The sequence below is a fragment of the Colobus angolensis genome, unplaced genomic scaffold (genome assembly GCF_000951035.1).
Source record: "Colobus angolensis palliatus isolate OR3802 unplaced genomic scaffold, Cang.pa_1.0 Scaffold345, whole genome shotgun sequence".
In the NCBI taxonomy this organism is placed as follows: Eukaryota; Metazoa; Chordata; class Mammalia; order Primates; family Cercopithecidae; genus Colobus; species Colobus angolensis.
In genome coordinates this window covers 589,127-613,399 of record NW_012116766.1, presented here as the reverse complement: position 1 = coordinate 613,399, position 24,273 = coordinate 589,127, and the positions used below count along the sequence as shown (strand labels likewise).

The 24,273-nt window shown below is 35.5% G+C and overlaps 1 protein-coding gene across 1 annotated transcript in view; it reads right to left on the bottom strand.

Moving 5' to 3' along the window:
- The window catches only part of PRDM5 (PR domain containing 5), a 232,940-nt gene that overhangs the window by 83,770 nt on the left and 124,897 nt on the right, over nt 1–24,273 (bottom strand). Inside the window, exons 10-13 of the mRNA XM_011952701.1 lie at nt 23,683–23,840; nt 10,271–10,364; nt 6,407–6,567; nt 2,402–2,495 (exon numbers count right to left, since the gene is read on the bottom strand). Of these exons, the coding sequence (XP_011808091.1) occupies nt 2,402–2,495; nt 6,407–6,567; nt 10,271–10,364; nt 23,683–23,840 (507 nt within the window). The remainder of the gene's footprint in view (nt 1–2,401; nt 2,496–6,406; nt 6,568–10,270; nt 10,365–23,682; nt 23,841–24,273) is intronic.

Below are 24,273 nucleotides of genomic sequence, written 5' to 3'. Positions count from 1 at the left end.
AGTGTTTTCTTCTCCCTTCATTACTTTTCCTTATGAAGTCACCTGGTTTTATTCAGCTGTTTTTCAGTGCTAGGTGTAGCACTTTATGGGTGTGCTATCAAATGATGAAGGTGATGGTCATGACCTATTCTTCAAGAAGTATTTAGTTATACATTATTTAGAGAGGACACAATGAAGTGGCAATGAAGTGGTGTGTATATATACACACACACACACACACACATATATATACACACAGACACACACACACACATATAATTTCTTTATCAATCAAATTGTATGTGTAGGTTCACTGTGCCTTACCACTGCTGTCTGAATTTAGATGACCAGTTCTCTTGATCAGAAGCCAAATTTAATAGGCCAGAATCTGTACAACATTTGGCCCCGACCCATGTACACAATAAATAACCAAATGATACATAAAGTGATTTGGAGTTTAGAATATACTTTATACATAATATAGAACATAAGATAATAAAAGCCATGACATATATTTCATAACTTTTATCAGGGAGAATTCTTGCAACTCTAAAAATCTTATTATTGTAATTTTATAGAGGATAATAATAATTAAAATTTTAGGAGCAATTACTAGTGTAAGTGCTTTGTTCTTCTCCACTGCCTAGCCATACTATGAGTAAAATAAAATGCAGGCATACAATATCCTCAAGGATGGAATTATTTTGAACAATCAAGGGTTCTACTGGATTGGGTTCATCCTTTCTGTGCTGGCAGCTATGTCTTAATACATTCTGAACAATGTAAGTCCCTGCCTTTTAAAAACACACTATACCAAACATAACACAATTACATCATGTCTTGGGGCATTACCATAAACTGACTATTCTGATGTGTACATATAATACAAGTTTCCTATTCCCTACTTGCCCTCTTCTCATATACAAATTAAACGTACATGCACACTAATACAGCATGAAATCTGCTAAGCAAACTAAATCTAAGTATGGCACAAAGATATCTTCTAAGAATTACTGATATCAGAGTGAAGGGCTGTTGATTTCGCCCTTGCCCTTACTCCGTCCTAACTCCATACAGCCACAAATACACATAAAAGAGTGCTGGCCAGTGACATTAAAGATTATACCACTAGACTGCCGTGCTGGCCAGGAACTTCAAAACTCTCTCTGGTCCCTCTTCATTAGTTCTTTATTTCTGTACCATCAGTACCAACCGGTCGTTGGCACAATTTTAAGTACATCTGCCCTCAACATGGTTCTCTGCTTCTCATTCCCATGTGCTGCCCTCTGCTTTTCATTTTGCGGCTCTCTGCTTCTGCGACACTTGATCCCAAAAGGTTCACTTTCTCTAGATGACTTCTAATTAAGAAAAAACTTCCTTTTCTTCCTTAGAGCACCTGTTATTCCACAGCTATCTGTTCTTGGTTATGTGTTTCATTTAAAAGTATTTAAGTACCTATTCTAAGATAACAAATACGAAACTGATCATATGTCTTTAAGCTTTAGTCAGAAAATTAAAAATTATGCTCCAAGGGTGTCCCTTTCTCCACCTATATCTAATATTCACTGTATTGATTCTTTGGCCTACTTTAACGTTTCTCCATTGACAATACAGTTATTATGCTAGACATTGAGCTACGTACCGGGGATACAAAGGTAAAGAAAGTCAAATACTACAGCCCTTGAAGAGGAAACTTCAGCTGTATAATCCAGTCACATGGTTATCCATATAATTAGAGTCGAGCTACTGAATAAAGTTTTCAGACTAGTGTAAAATCATCTGGTTATCAATATTAATAGTATTCTTTCAAGTCTTTTTCAAGGGCTTATCTACGTGATAGGTAGGATCCAGACAAGGTTCTTTCAAGTATATTCAGTTGTTCATTCAACCTCCACTAGGGCACAGCTTTCTTTCATTGGAGAAATTACACAGAAGTGGTAAGAAAAGAAGGGAATCTTTAGGAAGCAGTCCGTGGCATAACAGATATTCATTCACAGCACCCACCCTGGTATCCAATAAATCCTAGATCATTCATGCAACATTCCAAGGTAAAAAGGCCACATTTGACGTGAGTTACAGGAGGGATTATAAATCAAGTCGATGCCCTTAACTATATAAAGTGAAACTGTTATTCTCTAATTCCATCCATTAGAATCACATAGAAGTTAATCACAGTTATATCACAACCAAACATTAAAAACATTATTTTCACTTTAGATGTTTTACTTAGTTTGAGAAAATATACTTATTTTAAATTCTTCTAGATGAAAAAAATGGATTTTACAATGCTTTAAGAGAGAGAAAACAGCCAAGATTAATTCTTAATCTGGAAGGTATTTGTACTATTACAATATTTCCTGTCTTGGAAGCATGTGATTTCTCTAAGTGGTTTTTATCACTAGTCTAATTACAGTCTCCATACCTGTGTGGCTCCGGATATGAACTCGGAGTGTACCACTGCTGGCAAATTTCTGGCCACAATATGGACAGATTTTCTCCTTTTCTCCTGTATGTGTCTAAATGGAAAGGGATAAAAAGGCTAAGGATAAATACAAAGAATTAGGTAAAGATGATTAAATGCCTCTGCCAATAGTAAATCCTTATTTTCTAGGATTACATTTCATTAAAATGATTTAATTTCACAATGAGATTTTAAACAATTTATGATGGATATTCCCATTGGCTCAAAAAGAAAAATGCCTTAGAATCATGCATTAGTGTTAATTTCAAAATCGTTCTGCAGTTTACTTTTTTAAGCCCTCATGGAGCCCCAACCAAAAATGATTAAATTATACAAAACCAGTATATTCTAGCAAAACCACATAATCAAAATAGGGCTATAGCTACCCTTCCCAGTTGCCAAGAAACACTTCATTTGAAGGATTTTTCACATTCTTTGTGTGTATTTAACTCTTGAGGACAGAATTAATCTTAACAAAGTCATCTGTTACTTGTGTTATGCTGTTTGACTAGACTGGTTTTACTGCAAAGCAAAAAGGAACATAAATCTGATTTGACCCTTAAAATCAGCAGGTGGTAACTGAGCAATTTGAAAGCATATTTCTGCCCTCAACGTGCCTTTAATCTAGGTATAAACAATCATGCGAGGAAAGGTAAGTAAGTATAGTTAAAAAGCAAGTTTCGATAAATGCTGGAGAGTTCAAAGAGAAAAGAGTGACCCCTCCCCAAAGGAGGAGGAAGATTGTGCATTTTAAACTGGCCCCACAGTCTCATCAAGAGACCAATTTTGCTCCCAACATAAAAACAGATAATTCCAATTAATGAAGGATCAGAGCTACTTCTCAAGTCTCAGTGTTTCTCAAACTTAAGAGATCGGGGAGGAAGGGAGGTGAAAGCAATTCCTTCAGGTATGTACACATTCTTTCTAAGACTACTTTTAGAATTTTTTTCAATGTAACCAAAAAATTAATAAAAGTATTAATTTTATCGTCTAGGTTACAATCATCTAGGTTACAATCACAAAACAGAGCTTCCAGGGCCTATGTTTGCCTTTGTTCTTAAGAACAAATTCCTAACAAGTAGTCAAGTAGTATCTGAACTGCCATAAGCTAATGAAAAAAGAACAGAAAAAGTTTTTTTTAATGACGTTTCTCAGAAGAGAACACTGGCTGTCATAGAGAAAAAGGGGTGGGGCAATTACCTCATCACTTGACAACATCAAAGAACCATCACCACAGCAAAACATTTTCATCTTCCATATTAAATTGTTAACGTTAATGTAACTGACTTTGCAGCCTTATTAATATTTAATTTGCAAATTTGCCATTTGTATTAAAATGTGTATTTGGATATGTACTATCATGTTTACAATTTTTAAAGAGCTATAAACTAAAGACCTTAGTCAGTATCAGTGTCTTTTGTTTTTTTTTCCTTGAAACAATTTATATTATACTCAAGTTTGAAAAACACAGCCTAATCAACTACCATGCTAGCCAACAACACTGTGTAAAACAGGCATCTCCTGGATTTTGTATTTGGCAAGCACTTAACTTTCCATTTTTACTACAAGCTGATATACAAAAGAGTTATATATCTTTACACTTCAGTAAGAGCCTTTACTCCCCTGGTCCACATTATGGTTCAATCTAAAGTAAAATATATAACATTTTAACATATAACAGACCTCTCTTCTTTTATTTTATTTTATTTTATTTTTGATCTCTCTTCTTTTCATTCTCTGACAGAAGGGGCAAAGTATGCCAATTTGTCCTTCATTAGTGTAAGGTTATTTAGAAATTATATATATATACAGTTAGAGCATTGAATTATTCCAAACAGGTAATTACTAATCTATTTGTAATTTATTCATAAAATCACAGCATTTCTTTTGCTGCTATGTATTTCATTGTTCATTTATATGACTGTCATTGGTTCCAAACCGAAGAAGTTCCAAACTAAAGGATATTAGGGTTATATTAATGAAAAAAATTAAAATATTCCTTTCATTTAACTCAAAAATATAGCTATCATTAGGCTCCAATTTTGGTTAGCTAGTTTCAAAAGACATTAAAGGTATAATACTAAACTACCTTAAAAATGAATAAGAAAGCATGGAAACAGCTCACTTTAAGAACAATACTGAATAAATTTATGAGATTAAAATGAGTAACACAATACAAAATATACTGTGTGACTATTATTGCAGACAAGGTAAACTCTCTTGAAAGCTCACTATAATTTTCCTTTATTTATTGAAAGACAACAAAAAATGTGTTAAATTCATGCAAAAAGTAATTCAAGCGAAGAAAGTTGAAAGACTATTTTATTCAGAGATCTAAACAAAAAAAAAACCAGATAATATCATTATTACTCAGCATTAAAAATACAGGAACTCATATACCCTAGATGTGATTATTATACACTGAATACCTGTATCAAAATATAATATCTCAGGCTGTTCACAGTGGCTCATGCCTATAATCGCAGCACTTTGGGAACCCAAGGTGGGCACATCACTTGAGGTCAAGAGTTCTACACCAGCCTGGCCAGCATGGTGAAACCCCTACTAAAAATACAAAAAATTAGCCAGGCGTGATAGTAGGCACTTATACTCCCAGCTACTTGGGAGGTTGAGGCTCAAGAATTGCTTGAACCCAGGAGGCAGAGGTTGCAGAGAGCCAAGATGGTATCACTGCACTCCAGCCTGGGTGACAGAGTAAGACTCTGACTCAAACAAACAAACAAACAAACAAAATATATATATATAAAATATCTCCTGTACATAACTACAACTACTATTACCCATAAAAATTACATATTAAAAGAATTCAGGAAAAGAAAGTTACTCAATTCAATCCTTTTGAAATAGTTGTATTAAGGATAGATAAGATAAGATACTGAAGCAGGAGTTATTTCTTCACATTCATTCAGTATCATATACTAATGGCAGAAAACTACCATACTTCATGGTTACTTCTAAAGTTAACACCGCCTGAGTGCAGTGGCTCACGCCCATAATTCCAGCACTTTCAGAGACTGAGATGGGAGGATAGCTTCAGCCCAGGAGTTCAAGACCATCATGGGCAACATAGCAAGACCCTGTCTCTACAAAAATGTAAAAAAATTAGCTGGGCATGGTAAGACATGACTGTAGTCTCAGCTACTCAGGAGGTTTCAACAGGAGGATCACTTGAGCCCAGGTGTTCGAGGATACAGTAAGCTATGATGATGCCACTGCACTACAGCCTGGGCAACAGAGTGAGACTCTGTCTCCAAAATAAGGAAAAAAGTCAGCATTAAAACCTTTAAGTGTATTTGTTACAATACAAGTTTTACTATTTAAAATACATACTTAAAAATGCATTATTGGGCAAGTAAAAAATAAACTCGATTCCCTTAAGGTAATTACCCAAGTAGCACAACACAAAAAAATATAACCTCCAAATCATTATATGAACACTTTCTTTGAGTTAAGCAAAAATTTATCGAGTCCCCATTCCGTACCACAAACGTCCCTGTGCTCTAGAGACGTAAAGATCAAAGACCATCCCAATACCAAAAGGGCTCAGTCTATTAACTTGCCAATAAACATAAGAATTCACTTTGAAAAAATAAAATTATTAAAGTACTACTCATATTTCTTTGAAAGAAACAGCCTACATTAACCAAAAATAAAAATTGATAAGCTCCTGCTCATTGAGTACTTTTTAGAAACCACCTATCAGCAAAGCTATGGGTTATGAAGAGTCTCCATCTAACTCAGGTTCTCATCCATGGAAAAAAATAGGTCTATCCTGAAAGATGCAGAAAGCGAACATTGTCTGAAGAGCTGATAGAAATCACACATTTGTCATTTTGAGTAAATATTTTGATAGATTAATATATAATTATCACATGATAGTTAACATATATACCCATACTGCTTAAATATGTAATCCGTTCAAACTAACAGAAGACTTCCACTTACTTTCTTATGACTTCTAAGCACTGAAGGTGTAACAAAGGCCTTATTACATAGCTCACACCTATACTTCTTGTGTCTTTCATGAACCACCTGGACATGAACATTTAATGTATCCTTCCTCTTAAAGGTAGCATCGCAGTGATGGCACTTGAAAGTCCTCTCACCTTAGAAACAAAGAGAAACATTTAAGAAGCAATAGCAGGGTCCTATTGATTTCCTCCCAAGTATGCCAGACTTAGTTGCTTTCTCCAAAACGTTGGCTTTGTAGCTCTAAGAATGTAACTTTTTTTTTACAACAAATTTCAGTTCCATTATCTGCTAATTCACTGTGTGACCAGGCTGAAGTCCTTTCATCTTACATCTTCAGTCTTCTCAACTGGAAAATGTGGGGACTGAATTAGCAGAATTCTCAAAGTTACCATGAACATTTTTAAAAAGTATGCACTTCTGCAGCAGGGGCTGGGATTTGAGGTAAATAGATTCCAGTGACACAAGGCCTCTGTCAAGCAAGGTGAGTTGCCTTTGGGCTCCTCCCAAAGTCCCCTCAAATCCCACCACTGTCCCTATGACTTCCTGTGAATAGATAATAGGCAGAACTGGATCGTAGGTAGAAAGCTGAGGAGGAAAACTCCTGAGGGCAGAGGGTGTGCATCAGAACTCAGGCCCTCCCATTCTGGGAGGGGGAAAGGGTTACAATGCCCCTGCTTCCTCAGTACTGACTCAGGAACCTGGACTGGAGGCTCCCTGATTCAGTCCTTGGGCAGCTGTAAAAAGCCTCCAAGACTTTGAGGGATGGGGGTCTTTCAGAGAGGAATTAAATTGGGATAGGAAGATGAAGACTAGCAGCCACCCTGGGTATTTCACTTTCTTCTCATTATCCAGCCTGGGGCTGAGGGGAAAACAACCTCAGAAACTACATATAGAAATCTTATGGTACTTTCTAACTTTCATATAACGCTATTTTTATAGTTCTTCTTAACACATAGGGCTAAGTTTTAGTGGTCATTTTAAATACAATTACAGCCATGAACGTGCACAATTAGAACACAATGTTTAATAACAATACAGTATAAAATGTATGTAGCATGTGACTAAATAAACAAGACAGACTAGTATTTGAATATAATTTCCTTTTTTAGAAAACTGTCATATTAGCATAGATTCCTATATTGTATTGATAACAAGGCAAAATTAAGAATAATTAAATTTCTATATCTAAGTAAGAGATTATCTCAATTTTAGCCAAGCTCTTCTAAATTCCTTCCACCATAACTAGCACCAAATTTAGAAATGTAAAGACCCTATTATTTTTTTACATGAAAGGAAGGAAGAAAGGAAGGATGGAGGGAGGGACAAAAAGAAGGAGAAAAGGAAAAGAAAAATTACCTTCTCTTTGTCTTTCTAAATAGAATTATCCCTTTCTAACTTAAAGCCTCTTAGAGTCCTGTTGACATTTAATGTCTGAAACAAAGTCACATCCACACAATGCATGAACTGTGTGGATTCTGAGAGCTTTGTTTATTTGTGCGTTTTTGTTGCAGAGTACTATTTTTGTAAACTACTTTATTCTTTTCGTTTCATTTAAACATGCTGTTTGTACAAGATGTATAATCAGTGATAGCATAAGGAAATATCAATTGATATAAGACTGTAAACATTAATGTTAATATCAAATCTATTCAGGTACTGAAAGAGATGTTTTTATAAAACCTCTAAGATTGCTCCTATCAAAGCATTTTCATTAAACTACCAAGTGAACAAAAATGTTGGTCCCTGTACAAAATCTCATCAAGCTATAGCAAGGAAGTCCTTACCTTCCTTCTTTCATACTTTAATTGCAGATTTCTTCGTGTTAAATTTATAAGAATTTTTCCCTATCTTAGTACCTACAAGCTAGCCAGCAACTTGCCTTTTGGTTTTCGGCATATTGGGAAATAGCAATAATTCCCAAAATTATTACAAGTTATTCTTCACATTTTGAGCCAGAAAGCTGATGTAAATTTCTAACAACAGCTTTCATATTTTAAAGTTAAATAAATGGGTTTTAATTTTCATATTGTATAAGACAAGACCTAGTATTTTGTCCTATTTTAGCCATTTCTGGTGTTCCCATTCTTTTCACTAATTGATGTCTAACTTTATTTCCCTTAAATAACTCATTTACTCACTCAATTATCAAAGTTGATTTTCCTGGCCAAATATCATGATGCAACTTCATAAAGCCTGTGATTAATGTGCTGATCAACATCATATTAAATACATACTCCACAGCACAGTCTACACATAGTCACTTTAATCCTATTTTCTCACGTGAATGAGAACCAAAAAACTGAAAGCAAAGGTGGTAGATTACTTCTGTTAAGAATTCCTTGCTGTCATTATAAATAAAATTTCATCATTCCCAAGCAAAATTTCCCAAGCATCAAGTCAAATTTAGCCATATTTCAATAGCGTGAATGAGGTTTACTTGTCCAAATCTCTATTCTAACATTCATTCATCTCATAATAGTTATTTTTCTAAATCAAACTGGTAATTAAATAGAAATTCCTGCAATTGCACAACAAATTTTATTTTTAAACATATTCTTTTTAATAAGAAAAATGGTAAGTTGTGCTAATAACTTCTTTAGACCTATAAGCTGAATGCAGAACGGCCTGAGAGCATAACACTACCTTTTCTTAACAGGAAGCAGATTGCATTTCATCAGAATCATTACCACTCAATACTTATTTTAAGAAAACTTAGTATCTTTATTATTTTGCATTTTGAACACTTTACCAGAGAAAATTTCTCCAAGATACTGCCTCTGTATAACCGTCAAAATTAATTATGTTTTCTTTCCTCAGGAATATTAAAAGTTTAAGCTGCAGTAGGAACTTAATGTGTATAGAGGATTTTCTACTGATTAAGTTAATTAAATTAAAAGTAAGAAGAGTAAATATTACCTACGGCACACAATTTTTCCGTTACTTTTAGATATAGTACTGTAGTAAGTTTCTGGCTACTTCAGCATCTAAACAGAGAATCCACTTTAAAATTGAGCTTGGCAATAACATGTTCTTTCAATAAAGTGATATCCTTTAGTGATAGAACTGGACATTCTGTGGTGTTGTAAAAAGAGCTCTGAGTGGAGGTGTTAGACTTTTATGGTGCGTATGTATGAAACTTAATCAGAAAGAAAAAGAATGCGACTTCAAAAAGAAGAAATCTGAGACAGTAGCAAGTAGGAAATGCACCTCAAAGTGTGTTATGTATAAAATTACTGCAAAAGAAAAAAATTGCCATTGACAAAAGAAGAAATCTCAGGCAGCGGTAAGTAGGAAAAGCACCAATCAGGGACCTGTTTGCTACTCCTTGTGCTGTGAAATCTTGAGTATGTCATGATGCTTCAGAGCTTCAATATTTTGTATCCCCCTCAAATTAAGGTGTCAGATTAGATGTACACTCTGATCCTTTTCAACTTGAAAAGTTTGTGAACTCATAAAATGATGCCACGTATCTCCATATTTTAAAGTCTGACATGTTTTCTTAATCATTATATTTGAAAGGAAACAAAATCATGTTTCAAAACAAAACTCAGATATCTTCCTGAATATGGAATATGCTTTTATATACAAACTTTAAGTAATGGGAAGAAATTATATAAAATAAAATATCTCATAAAATAATTAATATTACTGTGGAAAAATAAAGCAAATCTAAAGGGAAAAAAGGTGAAAGGCAGAATTTTCAGTCTTTCTTACATTTAAAGTCAGATTATATAAATACTTACAGGCACACCTTTGGGATGTCTACATTCTCAAAGGTTATAAGAACGAAGTATGAGATAATTCCTTATGTTCTCAACTGCCTGAATCGTGACTTACTGTTATGTATTAGCAGGTGTCTCTGCAAAGAAAATGGGGTCCGAAACAAAGCTTTACATTCTTCACATTGGAACGGTCTCTCCTCAGAGTGGGTCTGCAGAGGAAAGACACTGAGTCAGGAGGATCTAGAATCAACCAGTCAATACAATGGATGAGTGGAGGTTGGATTCATGATGCGAAAGACGAAAGAAGGGAAGGTGGATGGTATCTGTTTCTTCTAGTGCCATTCTTCTACCATAAAATTGTAAAGACAAATGTGCTGCATTTGCAAAAGGAAAAATCACTTTCAAATGCTCACATTAATTATTAATTTGATAAATGGTAAAAGCAATTATTCCTATTATCTCAAACTGCTACTCTGAATACACACTGAGATTTCTCAGGGCCGACTTTGCAGTGAAACTGTGTGTACTTTCTCTGAGAACTAAGCCTCCTCTATCACTGGCCGGGCTTTTACTCTGCTGGTACAACATTTGCAATATAGATAAAGGAAATTATTAAAAGAAAAATTGTTTTCACCCTTTTCTCTCAACTTCACTGAATCAGTTCAAATAATTTTAGTCCTAGGTGCTGCTTTTCCCTAAATTACACTAGAGCACTTACGTTATAATTAACCCTAATTAACATTCATTAAATATTTAATTTGTGTCAAATGCTATTCTAAACACTTTACATAAATCATTTCACTTAATTACAACAGTAACTGGATTAATAAAACACTATTACTGATTCCAGTTTACAAGTGATAAAACTAAGGCTCAAAAAGTTGCAGTAACTTGTGAAGGTCAAACAGCATAGATTCCCCAAACAATGTTAAGCACCCAGGTACATAAGAAACAAAAATATACTGACAAACAAGAAACAATGAAAAGCCACTAACTAGATCTAAAATTCAAAAACAAAACCAAAACAAAACAGCAAACACTGCTCACTCCACCTTTTTTACATTACACATCAGTATAAACCCATTTTGCACAAATCAGTAAATAAAATCTTATTCTACTATAAATGGCATGATAATAAGTCTCATAAATGCTAAAAAAAATTAAAAATTAAACTATTATCTCATATTACATAAAACAAATCATATAACTGACAGGTTTTTATAATACATGTGACATAAAAACAAAAAAAGTAATTTAAAGAAAAGTCACTTTATTCACAGCCTATTAATTTATATATTTTCTTAGTTTAGTGGATAAAATGTTAAAGATACAAGGATAACCTATTAGCATAATGTTGGTGAGAAAGACATTTTCATGTTTGGTTTTAGTTGTGAAAGATATAGAGAAAGCACGAAAGAACAGATATTTAAGATTAGTCAGGATAAATTACAGATAACCCAATGTGCTATTTAGCCAAAGAAATTAAAATGACAACACGGAAATACATAGATCAACAAAACAGAAAAACAAGTAGGTTTCTTGAATTACATAAAACACATGAATATTTAGTACAGGAAAAATATGGCATTTAAAATTGGTGGGAAAAGAGTAGAAAGTTCAGTAAATGGCTTTGAGGCAAATGTCCAGATATTCAGGAAAAAGTAATGTTGGATCTACTACTCATCTCTTACAGTAAGATAAATTGCAAATCAATTCAGGTATTTTTCTTAAAATGAAGAATAACACTTTAAGTGTACTAGAAGAAAACCTGAGTAAATTTTTAAATTACTTTTGAGTCTGGAAAGGCTTTCCAAGCAAGGCAGAAAACCAGACATTGAAATGACAGAAATAAATAAACCTAAAGTTGCAAAGCAAAAATCTCTGATGACCAAACAAATATCTGCAACATAAAACAAAAGTGTAATGTTGCTAATATAAGAAGTTATGGCATATTAATAAGAAAAGATGAAAATGGACAAAAGGACTCCCTTCCAAATAACACTCCTAAAATTTCATTCATCATTTTATTTTGTGCCAGGTCTACGCTATGCATTTCATGCCTCTACTAGCAAGTCCTATTTTAGATGCTGAGCATATAGCCACGAACCAAAAGACAACATCCCTGCTATCATGAAGCTTTTATACTAGCAGAGGAGAAGGACAATAAACAAATGAAAAAGTATGTACTATATTAGGAAGAGATAATGTGATGGAGAAAAATTAAGCAAGAAAGAAGATAGCAAATGTTTCAGAGAATGGGGTAGCAATTTTAAATATGTGGTCAAGAAAATTCTAGCTGAGAAGTGACCTATGAGATAAGATCTGATGAATATGAGGCAGCAAGGGTGGGTATTTGAGTGACCTAGGCAGGAAACATCATGGAAGCCAGCATGGTTGGAGCCATGTGAAAGAGGCAGAGAAGTGGGGAGATACAGTCAGAAGAATGGGAGAAGTAGAGGAGGGGAAGCAAATGGTGTACAGCCTGGCTGGCCTGTGCAGGAATTTTGTCTTTTATTCTGAGAGAGATGTAACTTCCTGCAGGATTTTGAGCAGATGAGGGACACAATTCACCTGACATTTAACAGGATGCTGTGATGGCTGTGTTGACAACAAAATGTAGGGGAAAACGGAAAGCAGAGAAGGAACAGCAATGTAGCAGGAGAGAGATAATTAGAGCTTATCCAGGGTGGTAGCCACAGATGTGAAGAGAAGTAGTAGAGTTCTAAATATCTTCTGAAAGTGAACAGGTTTTGAGAAGGTACCTGGATACGAAGCATGAGACACAAAAAGAAGGAGGCAAGCATGACTCCAAGATTTGTGATCTGGGCAATGCAATGATGGATTAGCCATTAACAGATATTCAGAAGAGCAGCAAGAAACAAGTTTGAGTAAAACATCAGGGGTTCCATTTTGGACAAGTTCAAATAAATATTATGAGACGTCTAGCATTACAGGTACTGGAATATTTCAAGTCTGGATTATAAGGTACAAGATGAAGATGTCAGATTACATATGGTATCAATATTTAAAGCCATGAATATGATAAAAGAATGACAAATTAAAAATAAAGATACTATCTGTGATTAATCAGACTGCCAAAGACGAAGATGATGGATATCATTCAGTGTTGACTAAAGAGTAAAAACAGTCAATCTCACATACTGTAATTGAGAATAAAAATTTTCTGGGTAACAATGTAGTTCTATGTACCAAAATGACAAATGTGCACATCCCTTGACTAACCAATTCCCTTCATAGAACTATATCTGACAAATTCTTGCACAAACTACTTGTTTTTAAATAAAAGGAAAATTCCTAAATGCCCATAAAAAGATATAAACTTGGTTAACTAGATTGTAGTAGATATTATAATTATATATTTATTTTCTTAGATATGAAAAGTCATGCATATCATACTTTAGGTGTCAAAAGTAGAATGCAAAACATAATATATAGAATACCATTTAAGCCGCTTACATATACACACATAGAATGGAGTCTAGGAAGACATTCTACAAAACATTAAGGAGGGTTTTTTATAGGAAAGAGAGTGATATTTGACAGAATGTTTGCTTTCTTCTTTATACCTTTCTTTGACGCTTGGATTTTCCACAATAAGTAGATAGCATTATCATAAGAAGGTAGAAACTATTTTGTTTTTAGAGCATCCAGGCTGGAATACAGGATTGCTCCCATCTTCTGAAAATACTATATTCCTCCCTAATTCATTTTTTCTATTTCCAAATCTAGGATATAACGACTTGTGAACCCGACTTAGTTGCTTGATTATGAAAGAACTTGGGACAGCATAATGCCTTTTAACTATGTTCAACCAAAGCCACAACATCTAGATATTGGCCTAAAGTCAATGACATATTTTAAGTAGTAAGATGTCTGTTCATAGCCAGGTGAATAAATACTTTTGACAAAAAGGATGTCAATGCCACCATCTGAGTTGGGATGGCAGAGAAACCATGTATTCAATCAACTGGAAGACACTGAGAAGCCACCTCATTTAAGTAAGGCATAGTAAGATGCTCAAATGTTGCAGATAGAGAGCTTCTGTCTCCAAGATATATTTCACAAGTATCAGATGAAATTAAGCTTTTTTAAAGGTGTCTTATCCTTCAATTTTTCACCTCTAAAGAATGCCAAACTTTTCACTGATTTATTGATCAAATGATCCTTAATGAATGAGTACTATGAAAGATATCTTTTTATATACCAACTCTTTTGCAGATATAAAAAATACATAAAATCTGTTGCACTATTTACAACACCTACTAGAATGTCTCAAAATGTTTCAGAAGGTTTCTGGCATAATGTATATTAATTACCAGATTAATACATTTCTAGCCACACACATCAAATATTAATTCCATGAGAATAAAATGAAATTAAGGACCATTTACAATTAAAAACTATACTACTGACTATCAACAATACATATTACTCCATGGTAAAAGTATTTCTTGGTAATGGTATTTCTTCTTTTGGGTATGTGCAAACCAATAAAACTACCTTAAAATTAGAAGAAACAACTAAAGATCAAATAAATTTGGAGAAAATATTCTAGAGGTATGTTTGCTAGAATGATTACTTTTAAAGAGTTTTATTATTGAAGACTCAGGCTTCATGTCATAGTACATTACCATCCCAGTGGGCCACACAGTAACGCTAAAGCTACATAAAATGTATGTCATCTGGATGTTTACAAGGTCTGTGGATTAAATTTTTACTGTCAAATTTATAACTGGCTTCTTGAAAAGTACTCCTCCTCACAAAAATAAATTGAAACTGGAGAGATATTGAAGAAGTCAGTGTCTTTAAGCTCAGTACAGAAATGGGGAGCTCACACCACATAGAGAAGTTAAGGTCATGAAATTTAGGTGATGTTCCTACATAACCATAGCCTTGCAGAGCCAAGTCCAGCCTTCTCACTACTTCAGAGAGACAATTCCATCAGTATAAAGCCACAATGCCAGGGAATCGGGGAATCAGTCCCCACAACCCTGATTAGGGCAAAGGGAAGTTGCTAATAACCATAGACTTTCAGATGAAGCTATAGAAGGTAGCGACACAGATTCCAAGTCAGGAAACTTTCCCCTCGACAACAATGGTAAGAACCATATCTCATGTCTCCAATTAAGGATGCTTCTCACAAACACTACTTTGAACAAACACATGACCTCCCAGGCTGACTGACTTGACCATCAATTGAAAAGTTAAGCCTTTTTACAAGTTAAGCCTTTTTACAACAGCTACCACTTATTACAGCTAACGTACAGCATGAAGAACAGGTGTATTCTCTCTTCTACAAGGTAGCTCCTGAAACAGATGGAAATAACAAACATGTGGCTTCACAGAACTAGCCAGATAACATACGCCTGTAGCTTCACTCATGAAGATATAGTTTTCACACTCATCACAGTTATTGTACAGGAGAATTTTCTGCATAAAAATAGGCAACCTAATATTAACAACTCATGTGTAACAACTCATAGCAACTATACTAGCTCCTCTAGTAGATAACTTGTTTTCTAGGCAGGATGGCTAAAGAAATTGGTAATTTTTTTACTGAGATTTATGTACCATCCATTAAGAAATACATAAAGATTCCTAAAGTTCAAAGACACAAACAAGGGAGCAATTTTAGTCCTATGAAAAAAAATCACGTTCTATAAATATTAAAGTCAGTTCCTGAATAGGAAATAGTTCTCTATATAACATAAATCTGTAGAATTTTTACAGATACTAAAATGGCAATAGGATTCCAAATATCTGGTGAATATTGGGTCAGGCAAGATAAATAAAACAGATGGATGGATAGATAGACTTAGCCAAGCGTGGTGGTGTGCACTACTTGGGAGGCTGAGGTGGAAGACTGCTTAAGCCTGGGAGGCAGAGGCTGCAGTGAGTCGAGATCATGCCATTGCACTCCAGCCTGGGTGATAGGGCAAGACCCCGCCAAAAAAAAAAAGAGAAAAACACACACACACAATTTTACTCATCACTGATAAAATGTAATGAGAATCACTTTTTAATTCTCAGACTGAAAATAAAAGACTAACAAAATTAAATGTTGGTGAAGAGTAAAGGTGCACTTTTATATACTGTTAAGAGAAAGTAGAGCTTTTCAGAAGGCAGTGGGTAGGAACATCTAAACATAAAGTAGACTTCCTATTTGACCCAGAAATTCCACATGAGATCTATGCACAGAAATACTCTCAGCATAGTTAAAAAGTTTTATGTAAGAGGATGTTCACTGCACTATTGTTCAAAATAGCAGTGGTTACAAAAAAAATGAGTAGATTTGTATGAGCCAATATAAACATCCCTCCAAATCATATGTTAAGGCAAATAAGTAGGTTCCTGAATGATGCATATGTGTCATAGTACCAGTTACTTTTTTTTTTTTTTTTGAGACGGAGTCTCGGTCTGTCGCCCGGGCTGGAGTGCAGTGACCGGATCTCAGCTCACTGCAAGCTCTGCCTCCCGGGTTCATGCCATTCTCCTGCCTCAGCCTCCCGTGTAGCTGGGACTACAGGTGCCCGCCACCTCGCCCGGCTAGTTTTTTTTTTTTTTTTTGTATTTTTTAGTAGAGACGGGGTTTCACCATCTTAGCCAGGATAGTCTCCATCTCCTGACCTCGTGATCCGCCCGTCTCGACCTCCCAAAGTGCTGGGATTACAGGCTTGAGCCACCGCGCCCGGCCTAGTTACTTTTAAATATACTTATCTCCCAGATGGGCAGCTGGAACTCTGTTCTTCTCCAAACTCACCTAAAAGAGCTTCCTCTTACACAAAAACATTAGTGCGAAATGCAAACGTTATTAAAGATTTTACAAGAGATATGAAGGAGGTGCCTTCTACGGTAGAATACTTCGCTTGAAAACTTCCTGTCTGATCTAATACTTTGAAATTTCTTCTCAGTCTTAGAACATTGAGTGACATCTCATTCTCTCTTTTCCATTCCAACACCCACCTTTTCCAATTCTGACCCTCACCCTCTGGCTCTGCCACCCAACCACCACCAACTCTCACTGCTATGGACTCAATGGTTGCATCACACCAAAATTCATATGTTGCGTCTTAACCCCCAATGTGATGGTATTAGGAGGTAGGACCTCTAGGAAGTAATTAGGCTCTAAGGGTGGACCCTTTGTGAACTGGATTAGTGCCCTTAGAAGAGATAGGAGAGCTTGCATTCCGTCTTTCTCCCTCATGTGAGGATGCAAGAAGATAGTCATCTGCAAACCAGGAAGTGGGCCCTCACTAGATACTAGATTTGCCAGCACCTCGATCTTACATTATCCAGCCTCCAGAACTGTGAGAAATAAAGGTTTGTTGTTTAAACCACCCAGCCCAAGGTATTTTGTTATAGCAGCTTAAACTGAAGACACTCACTATCTCATCTCTAATCTTCTATGTGCAAACCCATTACAAACTGTGACCTAAAGTATGTCAAAAGCATTGTAATAAAGATAAAAATTGTATTTTCCTCAGTCTACAAAATATCCTCCAGTTAGAATCACTGGCCTTCATATATATTGGTACATGTGGTAATAATTAACAAATACTTTGTACAAATAATGTGTACAGTTTTTACTATATTGAGGAAAGTCACTCCACTGGTGTGGGGGCTGAAACCATGGCAGGCAGGAGAAGGTAGCTGTTGGGAAGGTTTGGAACACAAGTTCCAAAACTGATTACCAGACATGCATGTATGATTTTAAAGTTATTTTCATAAGATATCTACTATAAAAGCAAGAAATATTGGAACCCCTGTATACTGTGATTGAAATGTAAATTAGCATATCCATTATAGAAAACAGTATGGAAGTTTCTGAAAAAGTTAAAAATAGGACTACCATAGCAGTCCCACTTCTGGGTACATCTTCAAAGAAAGTGAAATCAGTTTGTCAAAGAGACGCCTACACTTTCATGTTCATAGCGTAACAGCCAGGATATAAAAACAACCTAAGAGTCCATTGACAGATGAATGGATACAGAAAATGTGGTATATAGACACAATGGAATATTATTCAGCCTTAAAAAAGAAAGAAATCCTGTCATTTTTGGCAACATTAATGAACATAGAGGACACTATGATAAGTGAAAGAAGCCAGACACAGAAAGACAAATACTGCATGATCTCACTTACATGCGGAATCTAAAAAGGCCGAACACACAGAAGCAGAGAGTAGAACGGTGGATGCCAGGAACTAGGGGTAGAGGTGAAGGGGCAGGGGACGGGAGGAATGGGAGGATGTTGGTCAAGGGATACAAAGTTTCAGTTACACAGGATAAGTAAGTTCTAGAGATGTATACTACAGCAGGGGGTCCCCAACCCTGCTACAGCAGGGTTACCCAACCCCACAATAGCAGCCCATAGCCTGTTAGGAACCAGGCCACACAGCAGGAGGTGAGTGGCGGGCAAGTAAGTGAAGCTTCTTCTGTATTTACAGCCATTCCTCATCACTCACATTATCGCCTGATCTCCACCTCCTGTCAGATCAGTGGCGGCATTAGATTCTCACAGGAGCGCGAATCCTATTGTGAACTGCGCACACAAGGGATCTAGGTTGCATGCTCCTTATGAGAATCTAATGCCTGATGATCTGTCACTGTCTCTCATCTCCCCTAGATGGGACCATCTAGCTGCAGGAAAACAAGCTGAAGGATCTCACTGATTCTACATTATGGTGAGTTGTATAATTATTTCATTACATTTTACAATGTAATAATAATAGAAATAAAGTGCATAATAAATGTAATGCACTTGAATCATCCTGAAACCATTCCCAACACTGGTCCATGGAAAAACTGTCTTCCATGAAACTGGTCCCTGGCATCAAGAAAGTTGGGGACCGCTGTAGTATAGCATTGTGGCTACATTTAGTAATAATGCATTGTATACTTGAAGATTGCTAAGAAAGTAGATCTTCATTTTATTTATTTGTTTTAATTGACACATAAAAATTGTATCTATATGGTGTATGACATGATGCTTAGTGAAATGGCTAAATCAAGCTAATTAACACATCCATTATTTCACACGCTTATCCTTTTTTTGTAGTTAGAACACTTAAAATTAACAGAGTAGATTTTGGATATTTTCACTACAAAAAAGATAACATGTGTGACTAATGAATATATTAATTGAGTGGTAATCATTTCACAATGTGTGTGTGTGTATATATATATAAACATTACATTGTATACCATAAACATATACAAATTTCACTCATTATGCTTCAATAAAGAAAAAATATAAGTAAAAAATATTGTTTTAAATTGTACATTGCTATCTCATCATCCACTTAAGAAAAAGAACAATTAAAATAGGGCAAGCAATTTGCCATTAGCTAAATAAACTTTGGATAATGATCTATATCTGTGGTTCCTTCTGTCAGACTCAAATCCTGCGTGTCCCTCATAACGTGCGCAGCTCGTGAATGTGCTTCTAGCATACAAAGATAGGTGATTTTGTACGATATAGCAACACCTTAAATGAATGGGTACTACCTTTCTGGCAGCATCACTGAAGAGTAATCTGATGCAAAAGCTAAAGGAAAGAGTGGCTGGGCTCTAACCGTTGAGTGAACATCACTCAGACTCCAAGATGATATCTTTCCAGGAAATTTTCAAGAACTTTTTTTTTTACTATGTTAAACTTACACCATATGTTTTGGTTTTAGATTCTAATCCATGATATTTTTAGGGAGAAACTTGTTACTTTCTTTAAGGTCTAATAAAATTTACACCAGGCAAAGAGTGAACTGTATTGCCTTTTAAATAGTTTGACTATGACCAAATAAATAATTCTGACTCCAAAATCTAACACACATACACAAATAAACACACAAACACATGTATTACTCTATATTTTCTATTCTATTTTTTTTGTTTGTTTTTTTAAGATGGAGTTTCGCTCTGTCGCCAGGCTGGAGTAGCACAATCTTGGCTCACTGCAACCTCCACCTCCCGGTTTCAAGTGATTCTCCTGCCTCAGCCTCCTAAGTAAGTAGCTGGGACTACAGGTGTGCACCACCATAGCCGGCTAATTTTTTTGTATTTTTAGTAGAGATGGCATTTCGCCATGTTGGCCAGGCTGATCTAGAACTCCTGACCTCAGGGGATCCGCCCACCTCGTCCTCCCGAAGTGCTGGGATTACAGGCATAAGCCACTACACCCAGCCTTCTATTCTATTTTTTAATGGCCAGTTATCACTCAGTAAATCGATTTCAAGACCTACAGAGCAGTCATGGCCCAAAATTTGAAAAAGACTTGATGAGACATTAAGGCCCAATGGAATTATTCCAGGAGAAGTTGTGACTAGATTTCCTCGTAGGCCTCTAAAGTTTCATCCCTGGAAGGCTATGTAAATGGTCAGGAAAAAAGATCATTTATTTGAATAGACACACACCTGTCCCCTAGGAGCTTATTTGTGACTTTATCAGGGCAAAACCCCTCCATACTCACTTCTGTCATCAAGCAAGTAGTACCAGCTCTAGGATCCAAGATGGTTCAGTACATCTAAACATGTATCCTACAGCAGGAGGCGGGAAGCACTGTACAACTTATCCACATTTTGCTTTACATTATATTTGACAGGGAACACAATGGAGAGTGAAGACTAATTGAATGGTTTCTGTCTCCTCTGGCTCTGAAACGCTGGTTCAATTGTGATTTAAAGAATCAAAGTATATTTGAATCGAGATTCAACAAGATTTTTTAGCCAGATCCTAAAATACAACTGTAATTCAGATCAAATGATTGTCAGAAAAAAGTGAAGAAGAAAAAGTAACCCATTGAACCCACATAACTGGCAAGATGATGAAATAAATAACTAAATTTTCAAAATAAAAACCACCCCTTTAAAATTTTTCTATATGCTGCCCAGGTGCTGTGGCTGTCGCCTATAATCCCAGCATTTTGGGAGGCCGAGGCAGGCAGACTGCTTGAGGGCAGGAGTTCTGGACCAGCCTTGCCAGTATGGTGAAACCCTGTCTCTATTGAAAATATAAAAATTAGCCAGGCATGGTGGCACATACCTGTAGTCCCAGCTACTTGGAAGGCTGAGACAGAAGAATCACTTAAACCTGGGAGGCAGAGGTTGCAGTGAGCCAAGACTGTGCCACCGCACTCCAGCCTGAGTGACAGAGTGAGATTCTATTTCAAAGAATAAAAATAAATAAAATTATGCTATCATCATCACAATGAAAAATAATATTCCATTTTTCAAGCAAGTCTGAATGTTAAAAAAGAACCAACCCAAAATAACTAAAATAAGTACAATAAAATATATATAATATACTCAAAAAAGAATAATTAATTAATTTAAAGTAATAACCCTTGAGCATACTAAAAGATAAAGATCACACTGACTCTTAAGGTTCTTTTCTGATTTCTGTGGCATATCCTTACTTTTATGTCTCCCAACTAGCTGTTAATGATTATGATGGAAGAAAAGGTTGATCTTCTCTTTTCACATGATTCTTGGAGAATATTTCAGGTATTTTCATGTAACAATGCCAAATATATGCTAGGATCATAACAGTAAGAAATACATTTGTCTAGTGCAGAAGGATTGAATGTGCTTTCCAGTTTGGAAATTATAGGCATCATTGTTTCTATGCTTCCCAAGACATCATTATTACTTTTACATGATTTATGGCTTAAAGTATGAGAGATGGTGCAAAGATCCTGTGCCAAATTCCCATATGGCATATAACATGAGCCAAACTGTGAAAAACTCATAAATGTGGATAGATCAGTTTCATCAAAGAAAGGAGTAAGAGGGTTCCAGAGACTAAACAGGAACTAGCCAGATAATTTTTTACAGTCATGTAATTCCAAAGCAGCAGTAATGAACACAGTCCTGCCCCAAATGTACAATGCTTGAGGTAAACATAAAGACGGTAAGGAAGAAACTTGGCAGAGATGATTTAAGACACTATAATCAACAGTTTATTCTTTGGTAAATCTGCCATTTTCTTTCTCTTTTTGGACTAAAGTTGAAATTGGTATCATAATTTTTAAATGATTTCAAAAGAGATAAAATGAAGTCTTCGGAAGTATCCCATAAATATTATAATAATTATAATCCCCGTGGAGCATAATAACTGAAAAATATGAACAAATTATTTTTAAAAGATTATATACATGTTATTTAGCGGCATGCTATAATACATCAACTAAAATCAATTAGCAAATATTTTGTATATCACAAAATGTTTTTACATGCATTTCTAAAATGTTGAATATCTTTGGACAAATTTCCAGAATTCAATTCAAGCATGATGTGTTATCTACATGATACATTCTGAAACAAGAACTTGAGCAAAGGTAAAGCATAAGAAATGCAAACCAAAATCAAGAGAAGAAACTAGGACATTATATTAATAATTTGAAGAGAAAGAGAAAAGTAGAGAGATCACACAGAAGGAAGGCAAATATTTAGTTGTTTTAGGTATGGTTAATGCAGATAAAAGGATAAAAAGCTGGAGAAGTAGGCTGAGGTCATGATGTAGAGAACTCTGAATGACAGGTGAAGGTGTACATACTATTACATATGTAGGCACTGGCCATCTACTTTTAATATTAGAGTATGAGAGTGATACACCAGAGTGATGCTTTGGGATGATCTGCCTTGTAGGATGGATTGCAGCAGGAAGTGATAAGCCTAATTAGATGAGTATTAAAGGAATCCAGAGGAGAAATAATCAGGATGTTGGAATGGTAAAGGAAGGGATGACTGTGAAAGTGATGAGATAATGTAAAGGGTAGAGTCTTTACATTTGGTTTCTAATTTTATAAAGGGACCAATGCTGAATAAAGAGACTAGGATAATGACATGCTTCTGTCATTAAGAGAAAGAGGAAACTCCAAAAGAGAAGCTACCTCGGGCAAAGAGAATGAAAAAACCATTCTGGGGCATGCTGAATTCATTATGTCGAAAAGATGCCCAGTTATAAATGTGAGTCTGAAACTTGGGATTAAAGAAAATAAATCATTTGGAATTCATCAGTATGGTGTTGATAGCAGAAGTCATGGATGTAGTTGACATTTCTTAAGGAGAGAGAACACAGAAGAGGTTCATAGGCAAAGGATCCAGAATAACCTCCTGAGGGGAAAGGAAGTCAAAAATGTTCAGAGAAATTGGCAGAAGACCTAGCAGAGCATACAAGGATCCCAAGGATGAAGGGAATTTCAAAAAGCTAATGTAATAAAAAGCATCAAAGTTTATGGAAAGAAGGAAGAGAATAAAGACTTCGCAATTAGTAAATCCCATAAAATTAATCTAATAGCTTTGTTAAGAAAAACTAGGCACTCTGCTTATAAGGACAGTTTCAAAAGAGAATGAAAGACAGAAAGGAGGTTGTGAGGGTTTATGGCCCAGGTGAGTGATCTTCTCTAGTTGTTGCATTATATACAGTAGGCCCCAGATGTACAAAAGCTTCATCAAAAGATAAAAATCACATCAGCAAATTCATAAAAATAATAATATTAGTAAGCTTTTACCTTCTTATGATTCTTGTAAACATTTCTGTGGGCAAATCCCTTTCCACAAAGTTTGCATTTGTAAGGTTTGTCTTCACTGTGTATTACTTTGTGAGCACCCACTTGATCAAGCCTCTTGAAAGACTTATTACAAATCTCGCAATTATAGGGTCGTTTTTCTATTAAAAAAAATGAGTAGAGACAATCTCATATCTATATAAAGGTAAAGCATAAAAGAGAAAACACCCTTACCTTATATTACTTCTCATGGTAAGTAAACTAAAGCATGGTCAAACAACTAAAAAACATCTACCATCTACATAATAGACACGTAAATGTGTCTATTCCCAAATGAAACATGAGCTTGTTCTCTTACAGACGTACTTTGAATTTTTAAAGTAGCATAGATATAAAGAAAAGGTTTAAATTCAAGGAAGGAATCCTATTTCCAGATGAAAACCATGCTGACATGTGAGAGTTTCCATCAGGGTCAGGGCCCCGAATGCAGAAAGTGACCTGACAGGGATGTAGGTAAAGAACAGAGCTGTCTCCCTCTGGGGCCACAGAGGCCTCATGGAGGCAGAGGTTCCAATGCTCAGCAGGAACCAGACA